At 41.2% G+C, this 23,155-nt stretch overlaps 1 protein-coding gene across 1 annotated transcript in view; it reads right to left on the reverse strand.

Annotated features, from left to right (window-relative positions):
- Nucleotides 1-827: 827 nt before the first annotated feature.
- Ebf2 (EBF transcription factor 2) overlaps nt 828-23,155 on the reverse strand; it is a 188,914-nt gene continuing 166,586 nt past the window's right edge. Inside the window, exons 11-16 of the mRNA XM_051195463.1 lie at nt 18,024-18,112; nt 16,582-16,647; nt 16,320-16,497; nt 13,868-14,053; nt 4,470-4,637; nt 828-1,053 (exon numbers count right to left, since the gene is read on the reverse strand). Of these exons, the coding sequence (XP_051051420.1) occupies nt 1,022-1,053; nt 4,470-4,637; nt 13,868-14,053; nt 16,320-16,497; nt 16,582-16,647; nt 18,024-18,112 (719 nt within the window). The 3' untranslated portion in view covers nt 828-1,021. The remainder of the gene's footprint in view (nt 1,054-4,469; nt 4,638-13,867; nt 14,054-16,319; nt 16,498-16,581; nt 16,648-18,023; nt 18,113-23,155) is intronic.

Below are 23,155 nucleotides of genomic sequence, written 5' to 3' on the forward strand. Positions count from 1 at the left end.
CAGCATTGCTTGGGGAAAATGCATTTTTTTAAAAAAATGCTTCACCAAGAGTGGACACCAGAGTTGACCTGTGAATTCTTTAGAAGGCAGGTCTGGGAATGAAGTGATTGGTTGAAGTGTTTGTGTTCCCGCATATCTCTGTGTCTGGTTTCGAGGTGGGTTGTTCTGAGGGAATCCACACAAGGAACAGTGTTCTCATGTGTGGGTCAATAAAATGATGGAAAAAGAGGGGGGGTGAGGGATGTAGGATAAGAATCTAATAAGCAACTGTAATAATCACACACCTTTAAAACTTGTCACTACCTGTTTGTGTCAATTTCATTTTACATTGGGAAGAGAGATTCCTCTCTTCAAAACAAAAAAGAAAATTAAAAAAAAAGGTCTTAATTTCTACTTCTACTTACAATAAGTTACACGTTTATTTATTTAAATAACTGTAAAACATTTTAAATTTTTTTCCCTTTTTGTTTTTTTTTTTAAGAGCTTAAAGTATAAGCAAACACACATACATTTCCTCATTCAATTCAGGTTTCATTTTTAAGAAAGTCTCCCATGCTGGTACCCTGTTTTGTTCAATTTTTTTCTGCATAAACTAAATTGGTATCTGAAAGGATTCATAGAAAATAGAAACTTTCAACTTTTTTCCTACAAAGAAAAACAAATAGTATCCAAAATATTAAGCATGAATGTTTGCCAATGTTTTTCTTAAATATTTTACAAACATAGGAAGGTGGTTTTGTAATGTTCATAACAAAGAACTGCATTTCTGCTCTTAGCACTGACCATGTCAATGACATTTTTTTCTGTCCTTGTCTCCAAAAAAAAAAAGTCAGTTTGTGTAGCTACTGTCAAAGCTTCATGAAGAACTTGAGACCAACATGGCGGCTCTTCACCTTCCCAAATCTGTCCAACATGGCCGGTCAGGGCGCAACTCTCCCCAACAAGCTCAGAGTGCTTCCTTCATAATTGGTCCATTGGAGTAAGTAGTTCTGTACTATGAGAGAGTAGCTTTTCCTCTGCTTTACATTGGGGGTACAACCAGTCCCGTCATGGCTGCAAGGAAAGAGTGACACAGGGTTGAAAATGCAGACTTTTTTTTTTTTTTTTTTTTTTTTTTTTTTGGTAAGGCTGATCATGGAGAGGAGGGCAGGTGTGGGAACAATAGAATCTAATACAACCCAGGGAGCTGGAGAGGCATTTGTATGTGAGGGGGCTTTCTCCAGGACTGAACTAACAGGAGCTTCGGTGCTGGTGTCCTACATCAGGTCCCCAAGCACTTTACCATTCCTGTATGTTAATGGGTTATTTTGGGACAAAAGAAGTAAACATGCAAACCAAGTTGCAATAGACATGTCCCACATCACAAGGTAGAACCAGCAGGAAAAACTTCAGGTGCTGAGCCCGTTGGTTTCTTAGGCATCGGTTATAACAAACCAGGGTCTCCTCTCCATCCTAAAGTGTCTTCATGACCAGCACCCCCTAAACTAGTGCTTTAAAAAAATAATTCATACTTATTTAGTGCTCACTGATGGTATATGGGGATAGTCACATAGAAACACCAGTCTCTGAAGAACACTTTACTTCGTTACTAGTTTGGGAGTCATGCCCCATACCTCATCCACTGCCTCTTCCATCTATCTGGTCAAGAGGATGTGGATGACACTTGTCTGGGTAGAATCAATGTTCCTCCCCTGTGTGGGGCATGAACAAAGCAGGGTATCACATCGCAAAGTACAACCCTCTGTCCTTGGCTGTGTTGTAACAAGCCCAGAGAATTTTCACATACGTGGAAAATGATGAAAAGTTCCCTTATATCCAAACTTCCAACCATCTCTGACATTTGATTCCTGGATTTCTCTTATTTATATTGCATGGAGAAGAACAACGACTTTTTCTGAGTTATGCTCACCATGATGCTTCCAAGAAAATGGCCTACATTCTGGCTCTTCATACTCTCTCCAACTCCATCTGTCTCTCCCCTTCCTGTCTTCCTCTCCCTTCCCCTCCCCCTCTTTCTCCAACCCAGCTAGTTCTCTCGGGCAAAATTGTCAGCTGTCTGTTTCCCTGCCCATACAGCCTTTATTGAATGTTTGTGAGATCTGGATTAAGGTCTTACACAGCTAGCAAAGCCTTAATTATTTTTGCCTGTATTACTATATATTGAATCGATGTAAGTTTTCAATAAAGGCAGTTCAATTCTGGACACTCCCTGATGACTTGGATATATAACAACTGCTGTAATTATCCAGGAGTATCAGAAGCTTGCGCTCGTGTGTGTGTGTGTGTGTGTGTGTGTGTGTGTGTGTGTGTGTGTGTGTATGTGTGTGTGTGTGCTTCTGGAGGGAGCTAGAAAATGAATCAGGCATGCAGCATATAATATCACCTTGACAATCTATATTCAGCAACTGTAAATGCCTCATGAGTGAGGCAGAGGGTGGGACAGAAAATGCTGTAACTGTAGTGTTTTAGGTGGTAGAAGCCTGACACACATCCCTCCCCTTTCTCCCCTATAATACTCAGTGTTCTTCAGCCCTTCCTCTTTCATACAGGTCACAGATGGCAAAGGCTCAGAACAGCAGACTTCATTCATGCCTGGTTCACCCAACACTAGATAGGGTGGAATTTCACTAGATGGTGTCCTTGACTTTTACTTAGAAAAACCAGAGCCAACAAACAGAAGGATAGAAATTCATGGGGAAGGGGGTGGGCACATTTTCATTGGTGACTCATGGTGGAGAGATGCTTAACTGCACTTTGAATAGTTCATTCTCACTTTGGGCATTTTACAGACAAGCAATCCCCTCCCTCTGTCTTGGTAGCTAAGTAGACATGAGTGAAGGATGGGCAAAGAGAGGAGATCCACCATAACTGTCCCTGGGGGGAACAGTTTGCTGTCAGAGAGCAGAGGGTCTAGGGTAAGACTGCCTGGATTCAAGTCATCAGTAGTTTGCTGTTGAGCTAAAGAAGGTGAATGGACATGATTGGAAGGAGCGGGTGTATTTGGCATACCAGTGCCGTGCCTCATCTACAGGACAAATTTTTAGGGAGTATTGTCTACACTGTGGATCATAAGGCTGGGACCTTGACTTCTTCACTCAATTCCCCTTTCAGCTTAAAGTTGATGAATGAATGCAGGGAACTTAGAGAGCAGAGATATTATCACCAACAGGGCATGAGGAGGGGGACACAGCAGACACGCCCCCCATTGTGCTTATTTCCCAGGATGTAACCCTGACTCTCGTGGAGACAGTTCTCATTCTGTTCTGAGTGACAAGATGGAGCCTGGAGTGTTTGATGAGCGACAGGCTGGGTGAAGACACTTAGTTACAAGCTGTGCTATTCCTCTATGGCTTAGACATCTGGATGGAAAAAAAAAGTTTCATCCAATATACAGATGTTTCCAACTACCCACATGTTGGGTGGCATGGAGTTCCAGCAGTCTAGCCTACCGAGAGGAATGTTCAGTGTCTGTTCTGAGAGCTGGGTTTCTAGGAATGGTTTTGACAGTTTCTCTGTCATCTCTGTCAAAATGTCACAGTCTTTAGGAGTGAAAGGCATAGAAATCTAATATGCCTTTCAAGCTCTCTCAGCAACCCTCCTAGGTACCCCCAAAGACTTGGAACACACATGCTTTCAGCAAGCCACCAAGAGCTGGGGTCCCCAGAATGCATGGCCCATCCCAGATCCCCACAAAGGTCTGCTGACCAACGCTGCCTGTCATAAATGTTTTCATGTCAAGACATGAGAAACAGGCAAAAACAATGTGGGTCACCAGCGAGCCGTGGTGCTCAGCAGTTTCCAATTTGCTCTCTTGCCATCAGCTGCCTCCCACTCTCGGAGGGATGATTAGATTCTCATGTACTCATCACATTTGTGTTACGTCATGTCATATTACATTTTAGGGCATTGCTCAAAAGTGGGTTTGACGGGTGATATTAATTTTTTGTTCTTAGAAACAGTATGGCTTTTCCCTCTTCCTTCCCTACTTCACCCCTTGGTCAGGCACCTGCTATCAATTTGGCTAGCACATAACCAGAGTTTTTGCTCCCGATGGACTCCGTCCACGTGTGCCATGGGAATGAGCATAAAGTACAGATGGTAAGCCAGTTAGATAAGAAATAACCACAAGGCCTCTGAAGGGGTGAACAGGCACCGTGCAGAAACCGTGAATGGCCCTATGGAAAGCGCAGCTCTGGGCTGCCCAGATGTTCCTGGGTGGAACATGTGGCTCTGCCACTGCTAATTCCATGTCCTACAGATCCCCAGCTTGACCTCATTCACCCCCATTCTAACCCAGCACTAGGTGTAACACAGGCCTGCACTTCTGCCACTCATGACCCACCAGGAAAGTTCCAGCAGCTCTGTAGGCAAGTGCTCAGAGCTAGAGAGTGAAGCAGGAATGCTTGCCTTTTCTTTTCAGGCCCAGACACCTGGATCACATGCACCCCTGGAGTGGTCCCTTCACTTACCTCTGAATCCATTTCCATTGCCACTGGAGCAGGCGGGCGAAGGGGAGCCTTGGGGCCTGATGACCGGGGCAAAGGCACTCTTCTGTTTGACAGCAGGAAAAACTGAAGAGGAAAATGGGAGGATGGAGGACGTGCTGGAGGATCCAACGGTGGGGCTTGATGACATGACTGGAAGCAAAGGTGTGACAATCTTTAGGAGCAGGGCTCACCGAGAAACCATTTTTCCTTAACACACACCTTCGGCATAGTTTGCATGAGAAACTGTCAACTCCCAGGTATTATTGGTCCAGGTTCCAGTGATTAAAAACAACAACAAACTCCTCGAGGGGCCTATGGTTTCTGCAGTGACTGGGTCAATTTACATTCCCACCAGTCATGTGCAAGAGTTCCTTCCCCACACCCACATCTGCCATTGTTATTTTCTCTGGGATAGCCACTCTCACTGGGGTGATAGAGTCCCAGTGCTGTTTTAATTGGTATTTACCTTACGGCTAAGGTAGTGGAAATTTTTTTTCCCCCACAGGCGTGGAACACTCATCCATACAGCTTTGAATGATTACCATGGGTCACATTGGTCCACTTTCTGATTGGGCTATCAGAGACCATGATGTTTGCAAAACAAGGCGAACATAGAGAGGAGCAGAGGGGAGATGAATATGATCAATGGACTTGAGAGAACTCATATCTGAAGCTGAATACTGTACACAATAACTGTACACCAATAAAACAAAAGAGAAGCCAGAAAAAAATGCCGAATGTGATGATATTCTTCCCCCATTCAGGTGGAATATCCACATAAAACAACTACCGTGGCAATGATTCCCATTAGAGGAAAGGAAGACAGACTGCGTGGCATGAGACAGATCTTCATCCATGATAGAAATGGCAAGAGGAAAAACATCTATGCAGCACGGGAAACTCCTTTTCACCCTAAAAAAAAGAGGCCTGTCTGGAGCTGTGAAGTGCCTGGCAACTCCCATGCCCTAGAGGTTTGACGTCCAGGGCTAAGCTCACCATGGTTGCTCTGTCTATGGGCTACTTCTCCACTCAGTGCAGAACTTTATTAACACTCAGAAGATCACCTCCCTCTCCCTCTCTGAACTTTCAGTACGCTTGGGAAATAAAGCTGAAATCCAGTCTCCCCTGACATAATGCTCAGATAAAAAACCACCAATATTAACAATATTAGCATTAAATAATGACTTAAGGGGAGCCAAAGGCTAAGTGTGGTCATTTCCAAGAAAAACAAAGGCAGTTTAAACATTGAAGGGCCCCACCTCCTCATGGCACACACTCCACCAAGTTACAGCAGGGAGGAAATCTTCTTATGTGCTGCTAAGCTTGCTCAAAAGGAGCAAACTAGATGGGGAGAAGGAGCACCGACAACTAAGTGCAAGGTGAATTGAAGGTCAGAAGCTTCATTACCCTGAGGCAGACACTACCCCCCCTCCCATGCATCTCAGCTGCACCTACAGCAATCACAGACAGGATGTACAATGTGATGTCTTTCTTCTTAATGATTTGCTTTATTAGTTTTAATTGTGTGTGAGTATGTGCACATGAGTGCAGGTGTCCGAGGAGTCCAGAGGAGGGCATTGCATCCCCCGGACTGGTGCTACAGACAATTGTGAGCTGCTCCATTTGGATGCTGAGAATTAAACTCAAGTCCCTTCCAAGAGTGGTAAGTGCTCTTAACTACTGGGCTATCTCTCTCGCCTCCAGAATGGCATCTTTAGAACAGAATCATAAAGCCAAAGTTATCAAAAGAAAAAAAGAAAAGAAAAGGAAGAGTTTCTTTCTAAGGAATACTTATGCTTAGCTAATACTGATTTTAAAAGCTATGAAGAAAGACACACCAGAGTACATCTCTACCATTTCTGTACAAAAAGAACACTGGAAAGGAAGGCAGAATTTCATGTCATGAGGATGGAAATGTGTGAGAAATTGGACCAATTCACTGTACTATACAAGATGCAGGACTCATCACTGGGAATGGGACTTTTTTATGGTTCCAAAGCTAATATCCTCTTCTAGCATTGGTTCTAGAGTCAATAAAATATAAAGCAATATTAAAAATGCTCCACCTTTACCTTAATATTACATTTAGAAGCCAAAGAATGGCTGAGGGTCAAAAGGCTCTGGTTTCTGACTGTGGTCTAACCTCTGCAACATTAAATCCTCAATGTAGATACCAAGACAACATCCTACTTTCCATTATATTTTAACTTTATATATTTACATACTTCAATAACCATACTATAAAAAAAGCTTTGTTGACAAGGAATACGCTGATGTTAGATATTAAAAGATGTGCTAAATATAATCGTGTGTAATACTAATAAATAGACAGACAAATAGCTGGGGGCAACCAAGGTCCAGAAGTGGACATGGTTATATATGAGACCTAATGGTTAAGAAAGATGGTAGTACATGTCATGTTGTTGGGAACCGATGCATAGAACTAATTTGCTAACCAGTAGGCTGTTAGACATATAAAATTGAGAGTCCATCCTTGGGTTTGGTGTGAAAGCAAATCTAAGTAGATATGGAATTATTTGCAAAAATAAAGCTGTGAAAGTGATGGTCTACACCTCAAAAGGTACTCTGCACACCTCTTTAAACCACAAAGTCACAACAGAAGTTGGGAAGTTCGAGTTGACATGCCACAAATAGCTGCTGTAGCTCACGTATACACAAGAACCAAATGGCAAGTCAAGAAAAATGTTTGCAATGTGTGTTTAGCCATGCTTATGCCCTTGATTGCTAATGTGTTGCTTGCTGTGAGTTAATTAGGAAAAGGAAAAAATGGAAAATAGGCAAAGAATGCAAATGAAAATGGCCAAGAGACTTGAACAAGAGTATTATTCCAACTGAAGAATTTTAAAAGAGCAATGTCAATAGTAACAAATGCTATTTTTCTTTTATTAAATGGATAAAAACTAAGACCAACAGGCAAGAAAGCTCACTCAGGCTCTTTCCTTAGGAGAGAGTTGGTCCCTCCAGAGGGACTTTGACAATACATAGAGTCTGTTCAGATGTTCACATCATCTGACCCACTAATTTAATCTCTAGAAATTGATCTCAAAGGGATGGTCACAAATGTGGAGACAAAAAATAGAAGATTCAAAGACTTTTTACAGCAATAAGAAGTTGGGAAAAATATATTAACCCCATACAATGGAATGTTAAACATTTAAACTAGTATTTGAGAAAATTATTTAACAGCACAGGAATACCCCTTTGGATGAACAAAGCAGATAAACACAATAATATATACATCAATATACACATTAACCCAACTTCTACTTAAAGAAAAAAAAAAAATTATGGGAAGTGAAGTGATAAACATTTTATCTGTGACAAAATTGTGATACATTTGAAAATGTATCACTTTCATTTGTCCATTATTTTTGGAATTTTCTTTTTCCTTTTTCTTTTTTGAGAATGGGTTTCTCTGTGTATTCCTCCTTGTTCTAACTAGATCTTGTAGACCAGGTTGGCCTTGAACTCAAAGAAATCCACCTGCCTCTGCCTCCCTAGTGCAGGGATCAAAGGTGTGCACCACCACCACCAGGCTATTTTCAGAGTTTTCTATGGTGAACATATATTATATGTAATATAGGAGAAAGTAAAGCTACTAATATTAAAAAATGGGAAAACATCCATGGGGGGGGTTGATAAGAACTAACAGGATCATTAACAAAAGGTCCTTTGTCTTCTTTACAGCCTGGAAACAAAGTTCTTTGTTAATTCCTCTGACAAAAGAAAAACAGAGAATAATTGTCCTTGTTCGTTTTGTTTTTGTTTGTGTTTTTATTATCAATTTGACACTAGCGAGAGTCATTTGGGAAGAGATAACCTCAATTGAGAAAATGCTCCCATCAGATTGTTCTGAGGGCCAGTTTGTGGGTCATTTTCTTGATTAATGATTGATGTGGGAGGGTCCAGACAACTGTAAATCATGCTGCCACTGGACTGATGCCTTGGATTTTATAATAAAGTAGGTCAAGAAGAGCAAGCCTGTATATAAGCAGCTCTCCTTCATAGTCTCTGCTTCAGCTCCTGCCTTGAGTTCCTGGCCTGGCTCCCCTAAGAGATGGAAGTGTGACCCAAGAGTTTTCAAATGAAATAAAACCTTTCTTCCCATGTTGTCTTTGGTCACAGTGTTTTATCACAGCAATAGAAACACCAAAACACTAATAAATTCTCAAATTCCTGTGGAAAGCAGGATGGTAACAATTGGTTGTATGTGTGTGTGAGAGAGAGAGAGAGAGAGAGAGAGAGAGAGAAGGAAAGAGAGAGAGAGAATATGTGATGCATGTTCTCGTATATATGGAGAAGAGAGGATGAGTGATGTATGTACTCATGTATATGGAGATGTGCATATCTGTGCACACAAGGGACCAGAAAAAGACATCGTGTATCCTGCTCTATCTCTCTGTACCTCAATCCCTTCAGACAAGTCTTCTACTGAACCGGAAGCATAGTGGGTAGTGAGCAAGCCCCAGTGGGCTTCCTGTTTCTATCTTACACCCCCCAACCAGACGTATTGGGGTTATAGGCACACCACCATAGGCAGCTTTTTACTATATTCTGGGGATTTGAACTCAGTTCTCCATGCTTGCAATGCAAGCACTCTTGCCTGCTAAGCCAGACCCCCAACCCAGTATTTGACTTTTTAAGGCAATTCCTCTTCTCCAGTCTCAGGACTTACATTTGCACCACTGAAGTACTTCATAGAGCTTGATGTCACATCTCTGACATCAGTCATTTGTCTGCCTTCCTTCCACCCTCCTTTCATGTACCTTCCTGCCTACTCCCAGTCGTAGTTTTCAAAGTGTGTCTGTCATGACCACAAGGCTGTATCTTCTATTTTAACGATGGTTCTTTTTTAAATTTAATTTATTTATATATTTTATGTGTATTTTATTTATGTATTATTTTTAAATGCTTTGTCTGCACATATGCCTGTATGTCAGAAGACAGCATCAGATCCCATTATAGATAGTTATGAGCCACCATGTGGTTCCTGGGAATTGAACTCTGGAAGAACAGCCAGTGCTCTTAACCACGGAACCATCTCTCTGACCCAAGGCTATATTTTCAAATGGTTGCTGGGTGAGGGTTTTATTTAGTAGTAGAGCCCTTGCCTAGCATGCACAAGTCACTGGATTTGACCCCACAATACTGAAAAAACAAAAAACAATGGTTATTCCTGCACAGATATGGCATGTCATTTCTTTTGAACCTACACATGCTTTTCAAAATGTCTAGAGTCAGAATTCTACTATTGCAGAATCTTTTTTTTTTTCTTTAAGAAATGCAATTGAGACACTTCAAACTGTTGTGTTTACTTTTCTCAGGGAGGGAGTCTTCTCTCTCTTAAAAACTTTTTTCCTATGTTTGGAGTTTTGTGTAACAGTCATTTAATGCTTTACAATAATGTCTTCCTATTTACTTATGAAAATATAAAAATACTGAGGCCCAGGGCATGGTCTAAGACTGCAAGTGAAGTAGGTTGGTTGCCTGCCTGAATGGATTCTGTCCCGTACTTTGGGTTGGCTCGATGGTTATTCTGTTTGGAAGACATGGTCCCCATGGGTGTTGCAGACTTGTTGAGTAGACCATGTTTGGGGACAGCAGAGCGCACCATTTTGGGAAAGCTGATCACATAGACTTCCAATTGAGAATGTCTCTCGACACCTATCCATCTGTGGCTAGAGGCCAAAGCAAAGGCAAGCACGTCTGGCCTAGACATCTGTGTGAACCTGGGAGTTGAAGAAAAATCACTTTTCTTCTTACAAGGATTGATTGGCCAGCTTAACCCCTACTGGAACTCCCAGACCCTCCTATGCATCTGCATCCACCCAAGGCAGTCGCTGGCACTCGAAGAGTCTGTCAGCATCTCATTAGAACCCCCTATTGTCAGGGACTTATAGTCCAGGCACAAAAACTTGTACTGAGCTGAAACTTGGCACACACAGCTACTGCCAGGAAGTGGAGTTTGTGTGTAAGATTGAAAAAACATCTGTTTGGCCATTTTTGAAGGAGAGCAAATGCAGGGAAGATGCAGGGCTCTGTGTTGGCTGGAATGCAAGGCAAACTTGACAGAGAGAGTGAGTACTGGCCCTATTGCTGTTTTAATGTCTCTGGCGAGTGATTGCCCCATGGCATGGTCCAGCCACATCAGGCTCATTAGAAGAAAAAAATAAGTAAGTGAAAACAAGAAAACCCACATAGGATTGTTTTCAGACATAAGCAATTGAACTGACGAAATCTTTTCCCCTGAGCTTTAAAAAAAAAATATTTCCCAGAGAAGTGAAGACCTCGCTGGTTAGAAATATAGGTCAGGTGTTATCATAATGAACTCCACTGGGGATCTGGGATTTTACAACAGGCGAATTTGATCCTAACGAATGCACCATTTGGAATCCCATTCACACTTTGCAATTCTCCCAGACCCTCCCTCCAAAAATCAAGGTGCAAGCGGTCATTTCAGGTCAGCAAAGATAATGGGGGGGTGTGTGTGAAATCCTCTGAGGTCTCCTTACTCCCTGTTGGGCAGGACACTATCCTGTCTTCCCATTTTAACAGGTGACTTAAAGATCTGGGGTGTAACTTTTTCTAAAGTCACCTGGAGTGAGCAGAATGCTGCTCTCTGGGATGAACTGTCTAGTAAGAAGCATTAGGTGAATAACGCCGGACTGAACACCCGCCACACACACTCTCTGCTAGCTCCACAGGATGTACTGTGGAGTACATACATGTTAATAAACTATTTAAAAATCTACAAAACAACTGTTTCATATGTTCAACCTCGTGTATACACAAGCATGTGACTAAACCATGAGAAGTTGTCATTTCTAAGTTTCAAAAAACAGCCAGATGGGGGCTGGCCAGATGGCTCAGTGGGTAAAGGGACCTGATGACCTGAGACAGACAGGGGAGGAAAGAACCCGCTCATCAAAGTTGTCCTCTGATCTCCATATATGTGTCATGGTGTTCTTGTGCATGTGTGTGTACATGCACATACACACAAATAAGTAAAATAAAATTAATAAAATAATGTAGGGAATGGTCAGATGAAAATCATTCCACCTGCTTCAGCCTAATGGTATTTTGTAAGTAGTCGCAATGCTTATTATTATTGAATAATTTTAAAGTACAGAGTCATGAAGTCTGGTGCCAGGTGTTTTGATCCCATTTGAGCCATTTACCTACTACAACCCTTGTCTCTTATAAGAGAAGGTGGTGATAATAATTATTGTTATATTTGTGCCAAAAAGTTGTTGAGGGGCTCAGCCTGGGCTCTGCATTGTTTTTTAACCTATAGAGAAGAATATGTGAATTGCTGTCATCATCATTGTGTAGCTTTGCTCATATGGTGGCCGTCTCTCATGCCATCATGGGTCCGTTAAAGGGAGAGCCTCATTGTCACACCAGGCACCTCAATCATGACCAAGTGTGTGACAAACCTCCACTGGTCGCAGCAGCTAGACTGTCCACATTTCCCTAACAAGGTCATAGACAGGTAGTCATGTCAACACCCTTTGCAACAGCATCTTGTTACCTGGGAAACAACAGCTCTTCACATAGAATGGCATCAATGTCCACTCTTAGATTTATCCGGTTATTCTAAGTGCATTTTTCCCTCCCTTGCCTCACTTTCCCATTGGTTCCCACATTACACATTACACATTCACACAGTTCATTCCCCCACATACTTTTGGCACAAGATAAGGATTTTTTTTAAAGAAGAATAAAGACAAACCAATCAACAATAACCTATTTCCATAAGCTGCTCCAATGAGTCTAGGCTGTGTGACAAGAAACGCGCACAGGACACATGCTAGCTGTACCAAAGGAAGGGTCTGTGCTACACTTGGTTGCTTGGTCCTGTATCCACATCACACTGGTAATATTGATTATGTGATTTAAAGCATAGCTTAGAAATAACTCCGGAATGTGTGGGCCCAGGTTCCAAAGGGCAGAAGGCAGTGAGAAATAGCCCCCAAGGCCTGTTGCTTGAGTCATGGCTGACAGGGCTGTGTGCTGTCCTTGACACGTCCTTGTTTCTGGCACAAGGGAGCCACTCTGGGTGAAGAGAGGACAGGCACAGGCCTTGTAACAACAGCCAACATTTCAAGAACACTCTACTCCATCACTTGGCTCTCCATGTCAGCATGTCCCCTGGCCTCCAGTATTCCCTGAGTAGGTTTGAAAAACACACACTCTTTCAGGCTCCAGGGACCATTGTGTAAGCTCCCAGCTTTGCTCCCAAAGCAACCCAATTGGGTTTTCACAACTTCTCAAGGCATTGACTTTGCTGCGGAGGCCTTAGATTAAGGCTAAGAGGCTCTGTCCCAATCTAGCAAGCTGCTACACACAGTCTGGAGGAGCTTAATGGAGGACAGAGCCATGTCACAAAGTCAAATAAAGCACACTAGGGATGTCCTGTTTAGAGTCCCACTGCTCCCTGAGGAACTATAGGTGGGCAATGGTTGTTAGGGAAAGGGAAGTAGTGTTCCTTGGCAATATAGCTACTGGTAGGTTACCCTTGATCAAGTAAATCATGCTCCCTCAAGCAAGCTACTCAAAGTAAACACAATGGTCCACAAACAAACTGAACAACATGTGACCTATAAGGAAGAAAGGCTTTGGTGGGAGGGGTAGGGGGTAAGAGAGGATAATGGGGTGTGGGTGCGATCAATGTGGACTACATGTAATAAACCATGGGAAAAAATAACAGATTAAAATGTGACAAGAATGAGATGCCACCAGTCCTGTGCCTGTTAAATTCTAGCTATGTAATAGTGGGTAGGCAGCGTAGCCGCAGCAGCAAACTCTTTTGCCTGTAACACGTGGCTGGAATGAAAAAGCACGTGTGAAAATGCCCAGTGAGGGGGTTGGAGAGATGGCTCAATGGTTGAGAGCACTGGCTACCCTTCCAGAGGACCTGGATTCCATTCTCAGCACCCACAAAGCAGTTCATAGCTGTTTGTGACTCGTTCCAGGGGAATCTGACACCCTCACACATACAAACATACATTGCAGGCAAGACATCAATGCACATAGAATAAGAATGAATAAATCATTTAAAAGCAGTTTTAAAAGAAAATGCCCAATGAAAAGGGTATGCTCAAATGAAATCTCCGTTCCTCTCCACACACACAAGCCACATATACTTTATTCAAGGGAATCATTTCATTCCCTTTTCCTTCCCCAAGACAACTTGCATAAGCTGTCCAAGGGGAAGAACAAAAGGCAGGAAGATTAAGAAATGAGACTATCTCTCACGTGTCCACACCATTTGGGAACACAGCTCTCCCCTAAAAGGCTGGCAGGTGAAACCTTGCAGGGACACTTACAGTGCCAGATGGATGGCAAAGGTCACTTACGTCCGTATGGGGAGCCTGTGGGTGAGCCATTCAGAAATCCTGGTGATCCTGGCACGCCCAGGTTGGCCATAGGAACATTGCTGTAGCCGTTCATGCTGTTACTGGAGGTGCTGTAATTAGATTGCTGAGGCGTGGAGCTGGAGGAGTATCCCCGTGGGGAGATGCTGCTTGTGTTTCGAATGTATCCTTGACAACAGAAGAAACAGGCCAGGTAAACAAAGCAGTACCCACCATCAGACCAAATGTGGAGAGTGATTGTCCGTATCCGTATCCATCCCAGATCATAAAGTCACCTCTGCCAAGCAACAGTGGGAAGCAGAGCTGGCTTGCAGCATGTTATTTTTAATTAACATGTACTCACTGCACCCCCCCCCCCATTTTTACATACGCACACATGGCAGTGATCACATTGGGGTGACTGGCACATCTAGCCCCTCAAATATTTATCACTCCCTGGTACTGGAAGCATTCAAAAATTTCTGTTGCTTATTTGGAATAAACTATAGTCAACTACTGTCACCCAACCATGCTACAAAACACCAGGGCTTAATTGCCCTGTGAATCTGGTACTTGATAGTCCAGCTCTTAGCTTTGTGTAACTCCTTTGCTGTACACAGGCCACATCTCTGATACTCTCTCTCCCTTTCTATTTATGTTGCTTTATATTGTTTTGTCTTACTGTATTTTATAATTTGGTTTTGAGACAGGCTCTCACTATGTTTCTGTGGCTGGCTTGGAACTTGCTAAGCATCCCAGATGGGTTTAGAAGTGTTGATCTTCCTGCCTCCACTTCCAGAGTGCTGGATTACAGCTATGCATATCATACCCAGCTTTCTCCTCTCAGCATCCACGCCCCCCTCCCCCTGCATGGAGCTGGTAAATTCACTGGACATGGACACTGGAGTTCTTTAAGGTACTAATAGCTATAGCTGAAAATGTCATTCAGTGACCAAACAAAGGTGGGCAGATGCTGTGCACCAAAGCCATTTTTTTTGAAGACTGTCAAATAAAGGGCCCGAGGAATAAATATCCTGCTCAAAACTTGCCAATCTAGTATTTTGCAAACTGAACACACTATGGAATCTTCCCCAGGGGTGCAGGAGGGTGTCCTAGCAATGTTTCTGGGACCACGTGTGTGCTGCTGAGCAGTTTGGAAATGGTACTTCAAAGTCATTGCCATACCCTGTGTGCGCTGGAGATCATTTCAACCCGAAAGCACTAAGGGGCACAGTGAATGACGTTGACCCAGGCCTCTGAGGTGTCAGCACTTGAGTGCAGACATCCAGGCCATGAGTGGCATGAAGAATGAAGTTCCCTCATGGTTCTGGAAAGCCTGGCACAGAGCCAGTTTCACTCCATCTATCCTCAAAGAAACTCTGGGGATGACCATGTCTAAAAGTGATTAGATCTGGTGATACAGCTCAATGGTAGAACACTTGCCTAGCATTGACAAGGCCCTAGGTTCAATTCCCAACACTGAAATATATGAAGATAGATTATATAGGTATAGATGTCTTATATATAGTATATATATATATGTGTGTGTGTGTGTGTGTGACACACATATATATATCACATACATTACACACATACATATATCTTTATATATGTACATATATAAATATTTTTATAAAGAATGCTGGGCATGGCAATTCACATTTATAATCACAGCAAAACAGAATCTGAGACAGAAGGATTGCCACAAATTTAAGGCTAACCTTGACTGCACAGCTTGTTTGAGTTTCAAAAAGTTTAAACCAACCAGCCAATAAACAAACACAAAAGAAATGATAAAAGTCTAAAATATATCATCAAATGAAAAATAATTTACCATTGTGGATGAGTAAAATTAGGAACAAATATCTAAGGTTAAGAACATTATTTGGAAAAAAATCATTTTTCTCAAAGATCTATTTATGGCAGACTTAGATGGGTCTCTCAATGGAATCAACCTTACTGAAACAAATTTTCATATGGTAGACTTCATATATAAAACAGAGTCCTCTAAATAAATTGCCATATATTTCCATATGAGAAAATGTACAATAGAAATCACCAAGTAAAACTAAGTCTATACTCTTTGTTACCAAGAGTTGCATGGAATGAACAATGATGGTACCGTCAGCTGTCATTCAACCTGATTATCAGAGCATCGTTATAAAATGCACCCACTAAATAGCTGTAAGCCTCATTTCCATCCACCTAAACTCTTTGAAATTTATGATAGTCAACTTTACCTGTTAATATTTCTAGCCAAAAGATTCTATCTAGTTCCCAGAGAGCTCAGACTCAAACATCAGACTATCTGGAATGGTTAAATAACCCATCTCTAATAGTAGAGTTTACCTAGGCATGTGCCCCTTTGGGTAGTTTATGATATGCCCTCTAACTCCTCCTACCCCAGCAGAGGTGGCCTTTTAATGGAGAAGCCCTATTTGGACAAGGGTAGTACCTTGGTTATTTCCTTGTGTGGACTCGGAGATGCTCACTCCAAGCTGGCTGCCGTAAGAGTTGATACCCATCATGCCACTGTGAGCTGGGGAGCTGGAGAGAGCTGGAATCTGACTGGGGTTCCTGGGGACACTGTACAGGGCTTCTGCAATGTCTGCAGCACGTTTTAAAATGATGTCCTACAGAAGGGCACATTGAGGTGAGCATTGTATCCGGAATCAAGAGTTAAATTCAACAGAAAGTGTAAAATGCATATATCTAACCTGGTTATTGTGGGGTGTGCCATAGAGAGCTTCTACTAGGTCTGCAGCTCTTTTCAGTAGCATTTCCTAAGAAAGAAGAGACAGGGTATGGTACAATCAAAGATAAAGTCCCAAATGGCAAACAAAGTTATAGATGAAAACAAAAAGTTCACACATTGCCTACAAATGTAATGACCAGGGGTCTGATACTAGGTTTGATGAGTAGCATATAATCACATTTACAAATCCTACAAATGGGTAGTTGTAGAAATTCACCACCATATAATGGCTCCATAATGATTTATGCTACTCAAAACACCTACCATATTGAGGGCAAGGTCCTTTAAAATTGATACTGTCTTGGATAGTCTATTGAAAATGACTTTGAGAGCATTGCATTTAAAAATCCTGGTATTCTTAATTAATCAGATATTCTTCAAGTGATTAATGGGCCTGACTTTAGCCACTTGCCAAGGAGTTGACAAAGTTCTGAAATTCTCTTGGCAATACCTACTCAAAATTTCATTCTAATAAAGAAGAATTCTTTCAATAATAGCTTTTCCTGTTCATTTTAACCAGAGAGAATTAGAAATCATGAAACCCTCTTCTCCCTCTCCCCTCCCCCTTCTCCCTCTTCTGCCTCCTGGATGTTTGTTGTTGTTGTTGTTTGATGTGGGCATTTTGTTGTTGTAATTGTTTACAGCATTTTAAATTGTTATTCAGCAGCTGTCCAGATATCATCGGACTTGATGGGGCTGAATATTTTTCCAGGAGAAAAAGAAAGGTACGGTGTTGAAGGTACTGGTACTTGGCTTCTTATCCAAATATAGAATAGAATAAAGAACATGTCATTTTATAATCTGCATGTTTGAAACACAAATATAAATGTAAAAGACCTAACAGTTTCTCTTTAGTCAAATGACAATAAATAAATGGAGTTGCTTTTAAATAAAGAATGATGATGTCATGAGCCAGAATTAAGGTGACATTCTCTGAGCAAGTTCATTCACAAATGACCCCTTTCATAAAAGTTTTGAATGGAGACTTTTATCATCATTAAATTTCTGTGTACACAGTAGGCCTTCCATGAATGCTTGCCTATAATTGATGAGTCTCAGCAGTTAGCACTAAATAAAAATCCTATTTAAATAGAAAGGAGTGAAATTTACACTTTTAAGCAATGGTGCAAATATTTGTCTTTATACAGCTGGCAGTGTTTTATAAGCTGGCTATTCTTGTAGCATATCTGTTTTATGAGACCAAACTTTCAGATTTCACATTCCTTCAGATATTAAACATAATATATTTCAAAATTAGCAGAAACCTTATGTTCATATGGTTATCTAAAGCATAGCCAGTTTCAAGGCTTAATTAATTTTAATGGGACTCAAATGACTGGATTTGTCTAAATTTGCTGAGTGTCTACAAAAAGATGTTCACGTGAAAATTCCCAGCAAACTTACCTTAGCTAACCTCTCAGGGTCCCCTGGGTGCCTTGGGATGACTTTCTGCAGTCTCTGGAAGCCATAGTCTATGGTGGGTTCATTTAAGGCTGAAAGACAAAGCCGTTTCTTTGAGTACTTGCCTGGGCTATAAAGTAATTCTTCTATGAAACCCTTCATGGAGTTTTGATATTTTCTAAGACTTAATACATGGTGCTGCAATCAGTTAGGGGATTGTGTTGTTGACATTGGTTAATTCACACATAAGTTTGGGATTTGTAGTAAGTCTCCATTTACCATTAAAATAACAAGTCAAACTTTCAACGTCTCTGCCTTAAGCACACATCCCTTCAATCCTCTGCATGTTCTCAGGTCATCAGGGGTGTTAACAGCCAGTCATGGACCAGTTATCTCTATCTTCCCCTCCCTCCTTTAGTTCCTTCCTCTTCCCTCCCTCCCCTTTTTCCTCTCTCCTTTCTCCTCTTCCTCCTTTCTTTCATTTTCCTCTCTCCTTATCCCTTTTCTTCCTTTCTTTTCCTTCTTCCTTCCTTTCCTTCCTACTCATCTTTCTTTTTCAATGTCAGGGGTTGAACCCAGGGCCTTGTACATGTCAGGCAAGCACTTTATCATTTAGCCACACACCCCAGCCCAACTACACCCAAGTGTCTTAGAAAGAAAACAAACTACTTTTGTATCATTTTTCTTCTTCTCCTTCCTTGCTTCTCTTTTTCATGTATATCTTCTATTTATTCTTTTAATATCCCCTTTTCTTAATCACTCTTAAATATTTGCATTCATATTTGATCTTAGTCTCATGAGCACTATTCTAATGCAAACTATACTCTCTTAATTTGCAATTATATGTGACTACTCTTGTTTTCTCAGAGGGCCAGGCTCTCCCACAGCCCTGAAAGGCACAGGGGAGCAGCATTCACTCTGTCTCACCTCTGTGTCTCATGGCTAACAGCAGAGCCTGACACATTAGACATTTTACTTGGTAACTATAACAAGTTACTGAGTGAGGGAATGTTATTCAGAATGTGGTATTTCTTCTTTTTAAAGAGTTCTCTGGAGTCGGTCTCTTTTCTTCCTCCTTTCCTTTCTTTTTGTTTAAACTTTATGGTTTTAAAACTAATATGTAACCAAAGCAAAATGAAAAAATAAAACACAAAATAATAATCTCCCACCCTCTTTGTTAGGCAAAAGCAAACACAGAGGAGGATATCTTTTTCTAATTTTCCTCTTTCCATACATATTTTTAAATATTTGCTGCTATTATGATATCAAATGATACCTTTTCTTTAAACAAACTATAAACGATTTTGATTACATAGAAAAGAACAAAAGCACATCTAAACCCACCACTGAGGAGGTGAGCAGGGTTAGATATCCCAAACAATACAGGCACTTGCCTTTGCTCTTGCGTGCCCACCAGAACTTGGTAGTAAGGCCTTACTGCTCAAGACACAGTACACTTTGGTAATAGTTCATGGAGAAATCAAGTCAGGATGCTTCCTTCCTCTCTGCTGGCTAGCTTTCATAGTATTAGAAGGTGCTATTTATTCTATGGGAGGGGGAGGGGGCAGGTGAGGAGGAAGTAATTAACAACCTTGCCCAGCTGTGAACCTTATGAACTATAATGATAGCCAGAATGGCAAGATATGCCAATGGATGCAATAGTGGCAGGAACATTGTAAGGGTAACTAACCACTCTCTATTTCTAGTCTATTCTACTGGAGGAAACACATGCTTGCAACTGTAATCTGGCCAACAACCCATAGTTGGGGTGCTCTTGGCCTTGGGGTAAACCTATTACATTTTTATACTAACAAGCTATCAACCTGCCCTTTAAGGTCTTATATCTCTACCTATAGCTTAATACAGCTCTCAGTCCTCGGTAGAGGAACGTCTTTGTTTGGTGCCTGAGTCACTGGTCAAAGTGTAGAAGGTAAGTGCCCATCTGCACTTTATCACACGACTTCCCGCCAAGGCCCAGGGACTACAGAGAAAGAGGAAAGACTGTAGGAGCCAGTGTTTTCTGGACATGACAGGGTCATTGCCCTCATGACTCTCAGCAGCTGTGTTTTCCAACACAAGACCTGAACAACATCAGGCTAGTCAACATTCATCGTGGAGGAGGGAAGGGCTTCACAAGCACGCACCCCACCCCCTAGCTCAGGAGCTATAGAGTTGGTGGCTCTTTTAAGTTTATGGTTTCTGGCAGGTCAACCATGCTCCAGTGAATGACCCCTCACCTATGAGTATTCAGTCAGCACAAATTGGATACAGTGGGTCATTTTAAAGAGAAAGGGGCAAGAAGTTGGGAGGTGGTAGGGAGAGGATCTGGGAGGACTTAGGGGAAAAACTCGGAGTGGGGAAGAGAGGTAGCAGATATAATCCAAACACACTGTAAGAAATTCTCAAAAAATTAATCAGAGCATATTTTTAAAAGTTGCACTGTTGGAATAGGATGAAGTATTTTTTGCTTTCTACTTCTTTGTACTAACTGAATTTTGTACAATGAAATTGTACTCCTGTTATAACAAAGAAAATAATGAAAACAGGATGTCCAGGGTTAGCACCTTTGCTTATATCCTTCAGATTCAAACACACATACTTAAACCTACCCTGAGAAATGTGATTTATCCTCTGCATAGCCTACTTTAACCCACCTAGCAATGCTGTATGCCATAAGCTTTCCCTCTGCTGCTTGAGTATTCTTTTATAACTTTATTTTAAATCCCTGCATATTTTCCACGACATGCTCTATAATTTATTCAAATGGCTTCCTAATTTGGGCATTTAATGTGATCCTAATTTCTCACTATTATAAAAACCAAAGCAATAATTATCATTTGTGCATAACTTTAATTACTTTCATCAGAAAATGCCAAAAATTAGAATTACTGGACCAAAAATTATGATTTATATTTAAGGCTTTTCACACATAATATCAAATTACTCCTTGGAAGAAATATGTAAATTTATACTCCCTCCTACTATGTATTTAATTATTTCAATTTATAATTTATTTTAATTTCAATTGATAATTCTTTATTCATCAGTGAGGTTAATGAATTTTTTTCTTATATTGCTATCATTTTAATTTCTATTTTTTTTAGTAAGGTGCTTGATACTTTCCACTTTCTTTTCTTTTTTAATTTGGTTTTTCAAGACAGGTTTTTCTGTGTAGCTCTGTCTGTCTTGGAACTTGCTCTGTAAATTGGGCTGACCTTGAACCGGAGAGAGCCTGCCTCTGCCTCCCAAGTGCTGGGATTAGGATTAAAGGTGTGTGCCACCAACACCTGGCCTATTCTCTTTCCTAATAGAAATTAATCTCTCTCTTTTTTTTTAGCTCAAGAATACTTTATTATGGTTTGAATGTGAAATGCCCTCCAAAAACTCTCACATCTGAACACCTAGTCCCTAGCTGTTGCATTGTTTTGGGAGGTTGTGCAACCTGCCCGTCTGTGGCCTACGATGCTGGTCCCTGGAGAGAGACTTGAAGGAGCCATCCATGTCTGCTTCCTGCCCAATGTCTGTCATGTCTGGAAACACAGGATGAGCTATCCTTTCCTGCCATGGTGGACTCACATCCTCTGAATCCGAGTCAAAATAAATCCCTCCTCTTTTAAATTGATTTTGTCAGTGGCAAAGTAATATGATTACATATTAAGGTGTGTGTATGGCATGTATACATTTGTGGTACATGTACATGTGTATCATGATGGTATATGTATGTGTATGGTATACATACATGTGTTTCTGTATGTGGCAGTATATATACATTTATGTGGTATATGTATGTGTGTGTGGTATACATCCATGTATTTATGTGTGTGGCTGTATATCTATGTTTATATTCAGGTGAAAACCAGAACTCAATTTTTATTATCTTCTATTATGTTCCACCTTATTTTTCTAGACAAGATCTCTCACTAAACCTGGAGCTCATTGATTAGTAAGAACAGCTGGTAATGCGTTGATGTCTTGTTTAATGAAACATGTGTATGTGTTCATGCACATATGTTTGTGTGTTACTAGGAAATAAACCCAACCCTCACACTTGCTAAGTAAGCATTCTACCACTGATTTATATCAGAGCCTATTTAAATACTTTTGGTCATAATATTTGGCATGCTCTCCATGTTCTTAACTGTAAATCTTTCTATGTTTTTTTATAGTTCTTTATTGTGTGTGTGTGTGTGTGTGTGTGTGTGTGTGTGTGTGTGTGTGTGGTATATGTATACATGTGTATATAAGTATGTGCACTGAGTGCAGGTGCTCACAGAGACCAGGGGTAGCAGGTCCTCCTAGAGCTTTACTCACAAAAGGTTGCAAGCTGCCTGATGTAGTTGCTAGAAATCGAACTCAGGTCCTCTGGAAGAGCAGTACATGCTCTTAACCACTGAATCATCTCTCCAGCCCTTCTTCTAAACCTAGTACTATTCTTTCCAAGAGAAGAGTCTCAAGCCCAGCTTCTGCACATCCTCTAGAGTAACCCTACACATACCAGCACATAGCACAAAATCCCATCATGCCAGTGGCACTAGGCTACCTCCAAGCAGTAATAGCATGTGCAACAGTTAATCTTGGTTGCCAATTGGAAATCACCTAGGAGACACACTCCTAGTGATATCTCTGTATGTATTTCCTGAAAGGGTTAACTGAGGAGAACAAACCATCCCTGGGGCTGGAGTCATGGGCTGAACTAAAAGGAGATGAGCTGTGTTCTGCTGTTCATCTCTCTCTGCCTCCTGACTGTAGATACAAGGATTCCCACATGGCACCATCCTGCCTTGAGGGACTATACCCTCAAACTCTGAGCCTACAAAAACATTTCCTTCTTTAAGTTGCTTTGTCCTGGCAGTGAGGAAAATAACTAATATAATATGTTTTTTCTTTTCTTTCTTTTTTCTCCTAAAAGTGTCCCCCAACATATTTCTGGGTAGGAGGTGTTTGACAGACATGTACTCAGAGCTTCCTCTTATCCAGAACACATGTAAGAATAGCTATATGTATAGCTGAAATCATCTTGTAAACTTTTTTCCACTTAACCTTATAACGTCAACAATTGTAGAATCTTAGTTCACAGATGGCTGGCCAGTGGTTGTACTATGCAATGATGACAATTGCTATTGCCATATCAGAAT

The sequence above is a fragment of the Phodopus roborovskii genome, unplaced genomic scaffold, assembly GCF_943737965.1.
Source record: "Phodopus roborovskii unplaced genomic scaffold, PHOROB, whole genome shotgun sequence".
NCBI classification, from domain to species: domain Eukaryota; kingdom Metazoa; phylum Chordata; class Mammalia; order Rodentia; family Cricetidae; genus Phodopus; species Phodopus roborovskii.